The sequence below is a fragment of the Eptatretus burgeri genome, chromosome 7 (genome assembly GCF_056783735.1).
Source record: "Eptatretus burgeri isolate ZD-2024b chromosome 7, Ebu_testis_v1, whole genome shotgun sequence".
Taxonomy (NCBI): Eukaryota; Metazoa; Chordata; class Myxini; order Myxiniformes; family Myxinidae; genus Eptatretus; species Eptatretus burgeri.
In genome coordinates this window covers 31,579,836-31,594,525 of record NC_140967.1, presented here as the reverse complement: position 1 = coordinate 31,594,525, position 14,690 = coordinate 31,579,836, and the positions used below count along the sequence as shown (strand labels likewise).

At 47.2% G+C, this 14,690-nt stretch overlaps 1 protein-coding gene and 1 long non-coding RNA gene across 2 annotated transcripts in view; one reads left to right on the top strand and one right to left on the bottom strand.

Moving 5' to 3' along the window:
- The window catches only part of LOC147022963 (junctophilin-1-like), a 51,015-nt gene extending 46,449 nt beyond the window's left edge, over window positions 1–4,566 (bottom strand). Inside the window, exons 1-2 of the mRNA XM_085887917.1 lie at window positions 3,885–4,566; window positions 3,193–3,386 (exon numbers count right to left, since the gene is read on the bottom strand). Coding sequence (XP_085744043.1) covers window positions 3,193–3,386; window positions 3,885–4,272 — 582 coding nt within the window. The 5' untranslated portion in view covers window positions 4,273–4,566. The remainder of the gene's footprint in view (window positions 1–3,192; window positions 3,387–3,884) is intronic.
- Window positions 4,476–14,690, top strand: part of LOC147022962 (uncharacterized) — a 35,719-nt gene continuing 25,504 nt past the window's right edge. The window contains exon 1 of the long non-coding RNA XR_015059964.1: window positions 4,476–4,611. This is a non-coding gene — a long non-coding RNA (uncharacterized LOC147022962). The remainder of the gene's footprint in view (window positions 4,612–14,690) is intronic.

The window sequence follows — 14,690 nt, the reverse complement described above, 5'->3', positions numbered from 1 at the left end:
TTCACACCTCTATAGGAGGGATGGCGTGGGTTAATGATTAGGGTGGTGGGCTTGAGATCCGAGGGTCCTGAGTTCAAATCTCGCTCGGCCGTTGAATTAATACCAGGTGGGGGTTGACTCAACCTGTCATCCTGCCGAGGTCAGCAAAATGAGTACCAACTTGCTGGGATGTCCCGGTGTGTGTCCTGGTTTAGAATAGGTACACCGTATTCCCTGTGTGTTGTAAGGGGCAACTAAAAGGGCTGGCATCAGGAAGGGTATCTGGCCATAAAAACACTGCCTCAAAAATGGAACCATGATAGAAGATTGTCGAGGGACGCACAAGGCTAACCCCCGCTCTAGCAGGGAAGAATGGCCTTCAAGTGTGTGTGTGTGTGTGTGTGTGTGTGTGTGTGTGTGTGTGTGTGTGTGTGTGTGTGTGTGTGTGTGTGTGTGTGTGTGTGTGTGTGTGTGTGTGTGTGTGTGTGTGTGTGTGTGTGTGTGTGTGTGTGTGTAGGAGGGGTGGCAGAGGAATATATGTGCGTAAACCATCTCGACTTGTGAAACCATTGATGATAACAGTGAAACCATGAAAAAGTTTAGCAATGATAAAATATGATGACATTTTTCATGGTTTTGAAAAATGATTGTGAGCGACGGCAATGTTTGTTGTTTTTTTTTTTTTTTTTTTTTTTTTTTTTTGTATACCTTGGTCGAGGCTCGTATGAGAGCTAACACACAACTCACAGCAAGGAGGCATGAGACAAGAGGGGCGGGAGTGGAAGGGACAAAACATTGGGGAACAGACACAGGTGAACTGTGGAAGGGAGAGGGATGGGGATGGGACGGGGAACATGGCGAGGGGAAGATGGACATTAAAGGGACTTTCAGGAAGGAAAGCAGGAGAATTGAAGGAAGTGGGCTTGGGTGGATTATCGGGGGTAGAAAAGATCGAGGATTTGGATGGGGGAAGATAAGAGGTGGTGGTGAACAGCTGTTTTGAAAGCCTGGAGGGAAGAATGGGAAAGAATAGAGTGAGGAAGTTTATTCCAAAGGCGGGAAAAAAGAGGAATGAAAGAGTGAAGATGAGCAGTGATTCGTGATTTTGGTAGTTTTACCAGAAGGGGGTTGTTGGCGGACCTTGAGCGCCCTGTGGAAATGTGGTTGGGACAAATCACAGAGAGAGCAGGGGGGCAAGGCTGGAGAGGAGTCGGTAGAAGACAGAAAGACCACCGACCAACCTGCGGTGATTGAGTGAGAGGCCCAAAGACTCAGCTTCATTGCGGGAGATGCCAATGATCTTAAAAGCCCTGGTTTCGACAGCGTGAAGTCGAGAAAGGTGGGAGGCAGGAGCACCAGCCCAGAGGGGAGAGCAGTACTCCATCAGGCTACGGACAAAAGCTTTGTAAGTGGTCAGGAGCTCAAGAGGGCCGAGGAAGGACTTTGCACGACGGAGGATTCCCAGTCGGCGACTGGCTTTTGAGGCAAGGTTGGAAATGTGACTTTCCCAGGAAAGGTCATGGCAGATAGTGAGACCCAGAAGCTTGAAAGAAAAGACTTCTTCCAGAGGATTGTTGAGAAAGTGGATGGGGGGTTTTGTAAACGGTCCTTTCGAAGAGACATAGTGAGAGTGTGAGATTTGTCTGGATTGAAAGACATGTTCCACGTGTTGGACCAGTTTGTGATTTTATCCAGATCTGCAGTGAGCGAAGAAGCTGCTGCTTGCCGGTCTGAGGGATGACAGATGGTACGGCAGAGGGTGGAGTCATCGGCAAAGAGAAATAGAGGATTTTCCAGAGAGTCCGAGAGATCATTGATGAAAACCAGAAAAAGAACAGGGCCCAGAACGCTACCTTGAGGAACTCCAGCCTGCACAGGAAGAGGGGATGAAAGAACTCCATTTAGGGCCACACGTTGACTGCGACAGGAGAGGAAGTCTGCGAGCCATGAGTGGAGATGGCCTTGAATACCATGGGAAGAGAGTTTGGTGAGTAGGGCAGGGTGCCAGACTGTGTCAAAAGCACGTGATATGTCCAGGGATACGGCTCGGATTTCCTGTCTGGCATTGAGGACCTCCATCCATTGATGGGAGAGCAGTAGCAGCATATCTAGGGTAGAGTGACCTGGTCTGAAACCAAATTGATGATTGGAAATCAAGCCATTGGAGAAGAGGAAGGATTTCATGTCTGAAGCGATGATGGATTCCATAACCTTGCTGATGATTGGGAGAAGGCTGATTGGTCTATAGTTACAGGGATCTGTTTTTGCACCTTTTTTATGCAGGGCAGTGATGTTAGCAGATTTCCAAGCAGATGGCAGATGACCTTGGGAAAATGAGAGGGTGAATAGAACAGAGAGAGGGTGAGCAAGAGCAGAAGAGCAGGCTTTGAGGACACGTGGGCTGATGCCGTCTGGACCGGTTGCAGAATCTGACTCGAGGTTTGAAAGCAAGCTCTCCACCTTGTCAGGAGAAAAGGATACAGAGTCCAGGGACTCTGTATTTCAGGTGTTTCGGAGTTGTCTCCATCGTTGGTCCTACAAGATGATGCAAAGGTAGCATACTAATCTTTAAGCCGTCCAGTCTGGGTTTGATTCCCGACCCAACGATAAATTGTTGGATCGGTGCGTCGCAATTCACATGAAGTGCATCATTATAAAAGTGTGCCGGGTCGCTCAGATGGATGATCGCGCATGCACGGAGAGAGGAGCGAGATAATTTTTTGTACTCCGTATGGCAGGCAACCAAAATTGAAAATCATTTAAAAAGTGAAATAAACTTACTGTTTTTAGCAACGCCATAAAGGACACAAACAAGAGACACGAAAAACAAATGTAATGTGTTAAATAAGGTGGTGTACAAGACACTGCATCAACGGTGGTAAACTTCCGAACTCCTTTTTTTTTTGGATAACCTTTAAAATATTAATTGTTTTCACCTGAATTCTAAATTTGAACAAAATATTACGGCATTTTACATCACCTCGACTCGTCAAATTTGTTGCTCACAGACACTGCTCATGTCCTTGTTTCTCAAGAATGTGCTGGGTAAGGTGTTCTATGGACTCTATATTTCATGGACATTAAAGATCACACAGTGGCTTTGCGAAGAGTAGGAAAGTAATTGCCGGCATGCTGAACAAATTACAAATTCCTAGCCAAATCATCTCAAGTCGAATGTCAGGCCCGTGTATGAATATCCTATACAATTCTTGCCTCCCATTCTGCGGCGTCAGCATCGAGCTCCGCCAGGCTGGACGCGCCATCGCTCGACGTTGAGGCCTTGGAGCCCCTTGCATGCACCGGGAACCTCCGGAACGAGCCACGACCAGGCTGAGTGTTCCTTTGTGACCCACGCCGCACGCCCAGTCCTTGGCGCGCCCCCGAAGACCACTGCCCCTCGTAAGTACCTGTTGTGCATAAGTGGAGAGAAGCAAAACAGATAAGCTACAGGATGGGTATGATTTGAGCGAGTGGAGATCAGGTCCCAACATTGTTGCCGAAAGACTATCTTCGTTTGGAAACGAATCATGTCTCACATTCCACCACCAGGCATATAGTCACGAGTTAGATTTGGTTTACTTTTAAACTGTGGTTGGTGCTGATGGTTTCTTCGTGAATCTGGGATAACTTTTATGATTCAATATTGATTTCCACATCACTGTCCTTCTTGTAAAACATTTTAGAGTTTGCTCAACTTGGTGAAGAAGTTTGGCAAGTTTGGTAACCAACTTTCCCTTGTTTGGGGAAAGCCACAAAAGTAACAACAAAAAGAGCTTTGTGGAATGATGTGGAGGATCCATGATATTCAAAGTGTAAATATGTTCAATCTACGTCCACCACATTATCATAGTTTGTGTACTACCCCTCACGATATGATCTCCATGTTCATCGCATGGTGTGCTCACCGCCATCTGGGTATCTCTCAACACCGCAACCATCAGGTAGACCGTCGGTCCAACAACCTTCGTAGTTAGGTTGGCCAGGAGCAGCCTCTCTCACCCCGTAACGACCCTTAAAACCATGGGTCCACTCTCCTCGGTAACTCCTGCGCTCCTGCTGCTGCGTCGTCTCAACTCCCAGGCCCTGCCTCTGCCCACCCATCCAGCCTCCGGCGTACGTGATTCCTTCGGGCCAGATGTACACGCCGGAGATCTCGAGTCCCCGCTCCCAGGAACCAGCGAATTGGCCGCGTCCCTCCGGGCCAGTGCACACGCCATAGCCGTGCGCTTTGCCGCCCGTCCAGCCGCCGCAGTACGCGCCTCCGTCCTCAAAGTCGAAGCGACCTCGGCTCATGGGCGTCGATAACTTCCCGGGTGCCGACGAGCGGGACGTGAGCAGTGCTGACAGAGCCGTGGGACCACCAACGGCATGTCGACCCCCCCTCTCCAGAACACCCCAACCCTCGACCTGAGCGATGTTCTCCCCTCGAGATCGGCCGCACACTCACCGGGAGATGGGTGCAACACGCGCACCCCTGGAGGGAAAGCGCACCAGAGAAAGAGCAATATTAGACGGACGTGATGGAGATTTGGAGGAGGTGAAGCTCGGTGCGTGCCATCGACATCTAGTCCGAGAGCGGTGTGTACAGTTGGACTGCAGAGTGTGCGGAATGAGATGAGGGGAGAGCAAGGGGTGAGTGAGCATAGCGAAGGGCTTGCATTGCGTTTATAAATATCCTCAGTGAGTTGATACTCGAATTGAGCCACCTTCGCTGCCTGATACATCGTCCGTCCTTTTCCTCAAGCACCCCTCCCGCCTAGCCTCCACCCAAATGTGAACTTTTTGAATCGAGCACATCCGGTACTTGCGACGCACGCAGCAGATTTGTCTTGGTGACCCTCCCGCATCCAGTATGGAGGACGACGATTTCAGGTTTAGAATGATGTAGCTGCACTGTCGCGGCTTTATGTAAGATAAGACCTTAATAGGGGACACCAAGGAAGGTCTAAAGTTATAATACTTTGATCCTCCAAAAATAATTTAAGATGGAGGTTGCCTGAAATTGCGGCACAAAACTGCCCGGAACATTTTTCACCCAAGCAGCGGTGAACCGTCGCATCGAACTATAATATGGTATATCCATGCACAGACAGGTAAAGGGCTAAAGGAACACTTTTATTAACATTTGATTCATAATTAATCAATCACATTGTTAAAGCCTGCTGTTGGCTTAGCAGTTCGGATAGCTGGCTTGGGATCTTAGGGTCCTGAGTTCGATCCCTGTTGGCTGCTGAATTGACACCAGGTGGGGTCGATTCTGTTTGTCATTTGGGATATTAGGGTCCTGAGTTCGAGCCCCGTTGGCTGCTGAATTAACACCAGGTGGGGTCGATTCCGCCTGTCATCCTTCTGAGGTCGGTGAAATGAGTACTAGTGCACTGGAAAAGGGGCACAGAATCAGTGGCACAGCTGTGCCCCAACAAAATGATAGCTACCTGGCAGCCAAACTGCCATACTCAAGAAGAAGAAGAAGAATAAGAAGAATCACATTGTCTTCTCTTACCTTTCCAATTAAGTCTGAAAATTAACCACAGTAATAATCAATACCTTACCTGAACATTGTATGTCCCCCCAAGAAGAGTTGTTTTTCCAAAGTAGGTCAAGACCATTGTTGAGTCAGCATAAAGCTCAAAAGGATATTCAGGATGTGCATTATAAATATGTTTTAGCTCCAGCAGATAAAGCAGCCAATAATTTTGTGGGAGTTTGTAAAAAGTTTTACATCGAGGTTTTATTAAGGGAGTTTGGTATTTATATAGTTACTTTTGCAAGTATCGGGAATAGCGCATAGCAATAGTTCCATGTCAAAATCCTCTCCAAGACATTGTAGCTGAGCATCAGGACGTTTTGGGAAATAATTTTAACATTAAATGAAAGGAGGTAAATTGATGTATTCCATGTTTTTCTGGAGCACGAAGCTTCACAAAACCCCAGATAAGTTTTAGATTAAAGCGAGAGCTCGGCAATGCACTATGGAACAAGAAAAAGAGCAATCAGAAATTACAGGCCCTCGCCAGGAGTTCTTTTGAGTGTTGTATTTTTATAAGTTTGAGGGTAAATCCAACATGGCTGCCAAACCATGTAACATATGACATCATATGTGTGAACTTTTTGTTCCTAATGGACAGGCGGTCATACGTGTAAAGTTTCGCCTCGATCTGTTCAGCCACTTCAGAGAACAAGATTTTTGAAGGTTGTGTTTTTTTTAATACAAAATGGCTGCCAAATCACGTGACCGATGACGTCATTTATTATTTTCTGCGGACCATTTTATCCCGAGATGACCCTCAAAAACTTTCATGCTGATTGCATGTGGCGTTCCACATATGCAATTATGACGTCATACTGAAGGCACCCATGACGTCATTAAAAAATCACACTCATTCCACATGAGGAGTACTTGCTATGGGCTGTTTCAATTTTTTCCTTGGTGTGATTTCAGAGATAGAGGTGCAAAGTTTTTCCGTTTTTCCAATATGGCTGGCACACCACGTGACCTATGACGTCATAATTATCATTAAAAATTCTGCATGAGTAGTCAGTCACACCAATGGTGAAAATTTCCTCTCAATCCAACAAGCAGTTGCGGAGAAAAACACGAAAGTTTTGTGCGGACAAACGAACAGACAAATGGACCCAAGTGCAACACTCTCTCCTTCGGCGAGGGTAATAATTGTCAGTTATGGTTAACAGGTTTATGAGTGGTTAGGGAGAAATTTCGGAAATACTCTTTTGCGATGAGTAAGAATTCTGGTGTTAACACTTTCTGGAGTACAAGTTCCACTTTTAGAGTTTTTAGATGGGAATAGATTCCTCAATATTGTTGCGGTTCTCGGAACCACATGCATACAACCACTACCGGATTTAGGGGTGGCCAGGTGGGGCCATGGCCCCGGGGCCCCCCACATTTAGGGGCCCCCCACAATTTCGATGACATTTTAAAAATCCCTTGAAAATGTGCTTCTAAAGTTTTATTGTCGGTGAATGAAGATTGTAAACTCTTTGTTAGGATATCTTTTCAAAATTGTCCGTCATTGTGAGGGTCCTTTTCAAGCTTTGGCCTTTTGAAGCCATTTCTTCCACGGTCCACAGAACGGATCCAACGTGGTCAAAAATTCCTGGGGCAATCCTCGGGCATTGGGGGCCCGCATTCAGATCTTTTTTTGGATCGATCATCGATGGTTGATTCGGATGGTTGAGCGTGACCAACTAACTACGGCACTGCCCGCCAGAGCCCAGCAAGCACAGACGGAATACAGAGGTCCAGCCAGAGGAGAGGTGAAAAGGTGAAAGTTGACGTGGTAAAACTAGGCCAGGCCAGCACAGCACACGGCCGGCAGGGGTAGTATTGTACACACTGAAACTGCGGCTGGCAGGGAACGCTGTCAGTACCCTGCTTACTGGCGCGCACAGCACAGCAACACGGTGTGACTTTCTATGTTCCAGGTGTGTTAAACATACTTGTTGTTCGTGATTCTGGTACGTCCCATGTGCACTCTGACAATATCTCTATTACTCGGTACCTACCAGCTGCAGAAACCAGAATGAGTGGCTTCGGTGACGACAGGCACAAATCCAGGGCTCCACGGAAATATGACAGTGGTGCTCAAAAGCAGAAACGTTCCAAGGAAGAAGATTAAAGAGACAAGGCCGTCGTAGACAAGACCCAGAAAATCTCAGAGTTTTTCACTCCTGCACAAACAGGCGATTCGTCCATGACAGATGCTGGAACACCAACAGAGACAGAACAAGTGGATTTGGCAACGCAACCCGCGCGTCAAGATTTTCCCAACATCTCGGAAGGTTCCACCGATGAAGAACATGCATCAGATGAAGAAGCACGAGATATACTGACTGATCGTGGACCTGGCTTTGCCAATGACATTGGATGTTGGCCTCCTGAGCGACCGTCGTCAGAGATGATCGGCTTCTGGTCATCACGAGATTTGGAGCCCCTGCAGAATTTGACTGGTCCCTTTGATTCATCCATACAGTTCGTTGAAGGTAGGAAACGCTGCTGCTCCAAGAATCTTTTTTTTACCGTAGACTACAAAACGGAGAGTCGGTGAAAAGGTCCTGGCTTTGCTTCTCCACATCAACCGGAAAACTGTACTGCATCGCTTGCAAGCTCTTTGGAGGCACTACTGCCCTGGCGGGGAAGGATTCAATGACTGGAAGTATGCCAGTCGTTCTATCGAGGTGCATGAGCGTTCGCATGTACATTGTGCGAATATCATCCGCTTGTCAGACAGAGCAACATCCGCAGGTCGTGTGGACACTGAACTCATCAAACAGGTGAGGGAGATTGGAGGGAGGTTCTGAAACGAAGTGTGAGCGTGATATCGTTTCTCGCTGAGCGTGGTCTTGCGTTCCGTGGATCGGATTAAATTGTTGGGTCACGGACGAATGGTAACTACCTTGGTTTAATGGAATTACTTGCGGAATACGATCCATTTTTGGCGCAGCACATTCAGAAATATGCCGACCAAGTTAGTGGCCACACCAACTACTTATCATCTATGACATGTGAAGAGTTCGTCTCCATCATCGGAAAATCTGTTCTGGATAACATCGTCGCTCGTGTGAAAGAGGCAAAATACTTCTCTGTGTCAGTCGATTCTACTCCTGACAGAACCCACATTGACCAGCTCACAGTTATTCCATGATACATCGAGAACGAGGCTCCAGTGGAGCATTTCATGACCTTTCTGAGCAACACAGGACACACTGGACTCCAGCAAGCGACGGCATGACTGGATTTTTTGAAAGCCACTGGATTGGACATCGCTAACTGCCGAGGACAATCTTACGATAACGCATCTAATATGAGTGGCCGATACAATGGGATGCAGGGAATGATCAAACAGGAGAACCCTCTCGCAATATTTGTGCCATGCGTGACGCACTCACTGAACCTTAGTCGGTCAGTCGGCTGTGGGATGCTGTAGACCTGCAGCAGCATTCTTTGAATTCGTGGAACAAGTGTATATATTTTTTACAGCTTCCACGTCGCGCTACGCCAGATTATTTGACGCCCTGAAAGCCAAAGGTCTGCAAGTACCAAAGCGCCTCAGCGACACTCGCTGATCGGCTCATTCTGATGCAACCCGAGCTCTTCCAGACGGTTAAAGCGAAATATTGGATGTCCTCGATGAAATCGCAAACAATGAACAACTGAATAGTGAAACGAGAAACACCGCCGAGACACTTCACCAAACGACGTGCACGCTCAAGATAGGGTTCTATGCTGGTTTCTGGTCTACTGTCTTTGGCAGATTTGATCATACGAGTAAAACCCTTCAGTCGCAAGCTACCGATCTCAACACAGCCGTGCAGCTCCTCAAGTCACGGGCAAGCTTCATGCAGTCATTAAGCGATCAGTTTGATACAGTCGTTGTTGATGGAGTGGAGTGCTCAGGTATGGAGGAAATCACTCGCGGATCGCGTAGACGAAAGCGTAATGTCTGCCTTGCTCCCTTGGACTACGGACACACTCCAGAAGTAGAACTAGATGCCAAGGAGTCCTTTCGCATCAGTGGATACGTTGCAGTGATCGACGTACTGCTGTCGCAGTTGGAAAAGCGTACAAACGCTTACAGCGAGATGAGCGACAGATTTGGATTCCTGTGTGCTCTTGTTCAACTCGAAGTGGAGCAGATTCGAGAGTCATGCTCAAAGCTTGTCGAGCTGTATCGGGAAGATCTATCACCTGACCTCACAGAAGAAATGATTCAGTTCCAAGCCATGATGAAGGAGTCAGAGTCAGACTCGTGCCGTACTGAACTCGAGATGTACAGTTTTCTCATCGAGCCAAAACTCACCGATACTTTCCCAAACGTGGAAGTGCTGCTTCGGATTTACCTCTCACTGATGGTGTCGAACTGCTCCGGGGAGCGCTCGTTTTCGAAACTCAAGCTTATCAAGAACCATCTTCGCTCCACGATGGGGCAGCAGAGACTGGTCAACCTGACCATCAATTTCAACTGAATCCAATGTGCTCAATTCCATGCAGGTTGACAGTATCATAATTCATATCCGAGTTCGCTGCCGCGAAGTCGCGCAGGAAGCTTGTCCATTGATTAAGGTACCGTGTGTATGTTAATTGATGTGGATGACACTGCCGTATATTTGCGGTTGCTGGAAGTCGGCTATTAATCACCATTTCGGATTTCTCTTGTCCAGAGGGTTTTTAGAAGTTAGAAGATTTTTAGTCGAAGTTCGTAGTATGATTAATGACAGCGCGTCGTTTGTTATTTTCTTGTATTAGTCCATCTCTATCTCTTACTCTTGCAGCAACAGCATTTTTGTGATTTGATTTTAGAATTAGCTCAGAGATAAGTCACCAGCCATATCAATAACAATCCGTCCATCTTGTCATATTGTCAGATTTAATTGTAATTTGTGAACATATATGCCAAATCATTCCTGATCAGGATCTGCCAAATCTATAGATACAAGTTGATGAAAAAGCAGTTATAATTTAAGTTGTTGATTAATCTCCAAATTTGGGGGCCCCCCCACAATCATTGTGCCCACGGTCCCCCACATGGTAAATCCAGCCCTGCACACAACAGATAGGTGTCCCAAGACAGTTATTCCATTAATATACGTGTAGATAGTCCCTTTCCTTTTGTCTTGCGGGAGAACAAGGGAGTGCGTTGCGATGATCTCATAGCTGGGTTTGCTTACATCATTTTCTTCTTCATTTCGTCCCTCCTCTTCTTTTCTGATTATTCCTGAGGTAAATGTGAGCCACGTGGGCCCGGCGCTGTGAGATGGGTCCTCAGCAAAGGCCAAACAGACACTGCACCCACAACCTCCCCGTACAAAACAACCTGCCGAACGCACTCACAGCGGTAATTTCCACCCGATGCCAGCACGACGCCCACGCTGCACGAAGCGCGTACGGAGGCCGATAAAGGCGACTCCACGCCATGTTGGGCGGGATACGAGTGTGCGGAGTAGAAGCGGAGCGTTCCTTTTCGACCTCAATATCCGACACGTATCGGAGTTCGCCCCGCGCACACACTGGCAGAGTCGTGCGGACGCGAGCGCAGGCCACGTGAGGGGTCGGGGCCAATCGGAGCGCCCGATTCAGGCGATGACGTTTCGCTTTGGGGTGGCCCCTCCCCCCGTGCTGCAAGTCCGACAAAGGTCGGAGCGGTCCTTCCGCCTTTCTCTTTCTCCGCCTCTCTCCCACTCTCACCTCACGCTCGTCGACACCGCCACGACCCGCCTCCTGCTGTCTGGGCTCTGCCTCCTCATCTCCGCCCACACGATGTCAACCCCACCCGCCTACCTAGTCCCGCCTACCACTCCGCCCACGCACTCTGGGCTCCGCCCCTTGTCCACTCAAGCTCCTCCTTCATTGACACGGGGTCTCCACACGTGCGGCTGAAGCAAGAGACGACGTGCCCACTGTCGGGTACCGCACCACGGAGCATCCCCCCTCCGAAACGTATTGGTGGTGCGTCGTGCTGTCAAGCACAAAGGTACCGAGATCATAGCTTCAACTCCTTTCCCTTCCTGTTTCAATACTTTCTCTTCATCGGGTTTTGTGCGTGTGCGCGTGCGAGTGCGTGTGCGTGTGTGTGTGTGTGTGTGTGTGTGCGTGTGCTGGCGCTTGTCTGTTTAACTAAGACTGCAGAAGATCGTTATTATTATTGGTTCACGAAAAATTATTTTCACGAAAAAAATAAGTGACCACTATATTCGTTATTGTTGTGTCTGTCTGTCTGTCTGTCTGTCTGTCTGTCTGTTGGGGAGTCGATCTTGTCGGAAAAAAAAAAATTCAAATAAAAAAATTTCTTTTTTTTGAGATTCGTTCTTCCCTTATTATCAGTATTTAAAATGGCGATTTCAGTTAAAACAATGTCAATTTCGATGAAACTTGGTTGGTAGGTTCATACCATGACCGAGTTGTGTGCAAATGAGAACCGTTGCTATGGACACCACCGTTGCCGAGCAACGGGACTTTGAAATTTTTGAAAAATCATAAAAAAATTTATTTTTTCGAAAATCAAAAATCGGCCACGAGCGACTGTGGGCAGGACATTCAGCCATATTGTCAAAAATTTCCAGCCGGATCCTATGAAAACTGTCGGAGAAGATGGACTTTGAATGAACCCTGGTCGAAAACAATAAAAAAAAACGAAGTTCGTTATATCTCAGAGACTACAAGTCAGATATACATGAAACTGGTATGGTCGGTTCATGGTATGTCCTCGTTATGTGTGAGAAAGAACCGTTGCTATGGACCCCTCCGTTGCCTAGCAACGGCCGAAAATCTCTAAATGTAGGGGTATTTTAACGAAAAAACAATCTGCAGCATTAACCCTTGAAGCTTGAATCATGAATTTTCTTGTGCTTAATCCTCGGGTCATTCCCCATCGAACGGGCCCATCGCGTCAGGTTCTATTGGGTAGTCGACTACCCATGTCCGCCTACCGGCTTCTCTGTCCGTCTGTCCCGAGCATAGCTACATGGGTTTTGATCCGATCCTGATAAAATTTTGGTGGGAGGTTTATATCATGATCTAGTTGTGTTTTCCTGAGAATGAGCGTGGTGCGAACCATTATGAGCGGAGCCACGTCCAAAAAACGTGTTTTTAGGGGGCAGCCAATTTCAATTTGCATCTTCTCCTCGGGGGGTTGTCGAATCTGACAGGGTTTCGGTATTTAGTTAGCCCAATGGCACCTGCATAGCCCCACGGAGCTCGAATTTTTTTTTTCCTTTTCGTCCCAAGGTCAAGGTCACAAGGTCACGAACTTAGAAAATTTCGAATTTTGACGTAAAAATCATACGACCGCCCAAACTTTGAGAGCGAGGATGACAATATTTTTTTTATGCATAATCTTGAGGTCATTCCCCACCTAAAGTCTTGAAACCATTTTGCTCTATCTCGAACACCTTGCCCGTGGCGCCTCCTTCAAGTTTGTTTTTACACTGATTTCATCAAAGTATGGATAATCCGAGGAGTGTGAAATGCCATATAGCCTATATGACGTTATATTGTTCTTGGAATGTTCCAGAGGAAGTTTTGCACCAAAGGTCATAATCCTTGACCTTTGACCTTTACAGTTCACAAAGGTCAAATTTTCAGAGTTGTTGGAATCGAACCGGGTTTTCGACCTTCTTCGACGAACTAACTTCAATAAGCTATAGCACATATCCTGTTTCCTTATTTTAATGTCCACAACATTGTTTTGTGACCTTTAAAGGTTATGCAAAGGTCAAATTTTGAAAGTTGTTGAATGAAACTGGGTTTTCGACATTTTGCAGCTAATAACCTGTCACTCGTACCACATCATGTTGATCATTTTTATTACTTGGCCAAAAATTATCACATTGTCTCATCCTTGACTTCTGAAACAATCTACATCGTCAAATTGTGAACCATCGTCGTCTTCAGACTTATTATTTTCACGTTAAGTCTGCTCTGTGTCCGCTTTTGTAAGTTTCTTGTTTATTTGCTGCAGCACACTTCTCTCCCCTATCTCTGCATAACACACCCCAATAAACCTTGATCGTGCCACATGCCATTCCTCACCCATTGTTAATATTAGGAGTGTTATTAGGAGTGTTCCTGCTCGTTTTTGTCTTTTCTTCCATTGATCCAGCATGGATCCTAGTTTAACCGGGACTTTATTCCCAACAATCCGTTCCTTTCAGCCGGTACATCCTTGGCAGTGTTGCTCAGCTGCATCCGATCCGGAAAAGTGATTCGATCCGGTTGAGTGATCCGGTTCAGACAAGGCGTACCGAGGGCGTGTTCCCGGTAATTAAATCACGTGATTAATTAGGTAACCCGATTAACCCATAGACGGGAGGACCCGAGGTCACGCGGTTGAGTTATTAGCGTCCACAGTCGGTTAAGCAACCCGCCGCGTCACGGAATTATCCGTGTGTGACGGCCCACAATTCTGGGGAATCTGGTGGGAACCGCCACCTAGTGGTCTTCTCACCGACCCCTGGCCCGCAACAATATTAAATCTGTTGTTTTTTGATGTTTCCATTTAGAATACAAATTTGGATTTGGTGCTGGTTAAGGATGTACTCGTTAGTGTAATAACCCTCGCCAAAGTTGTGGGTATTGCATTTGGGGCTGTTTGTTTGTTACTTGCAAAATTGAAGATTTTTAGCCGCGTCGCGTTGCGAACGCTGGCTCTAAGGCCTAAGTCACATTTGCCACGGCGGCCGTGGGGTCTCCAAAATCTACGGCCACTAGTAATTATACGGCGGCCGCAGTATTTCCACGGTCACACAATGTAGCAGTCACATATGTTTTTATTTTTCGGGGAGCCGCACGGCATATTTATAAATTGTGGAGACCGAAAACGTGGGGTTGCCGTACGGTCTTTGATTTGGTGTCGCACGGTGACCTTAAGGGGGCCCTGCGGTGGCCATAGAATTTTCAAGGCAGACGCAAGGTAGCCTCAAGTTGCCTGCAAGGCGACCGCAGGGGGGCCCTAAGGCGAACGTGCGGCCAGACGGATGGTAACGAGTGGGTTCATTTTTTATTTCTTTTTTTTTTTTTCGGCTTGTCGAATTGCTACGTAGAAATGAAAAAAAGTTATAACTCCGCGTTATAATTCCACAGCGACCCCTACGGCCTGTAAAAGATAGCCAAATGGCGTAGGGCCACCCTGAGACCACCGCAGAAACTCTGCAGCCGCCGCACGTTTCTGTCAATTCAGAGGGCGTACGGCCGC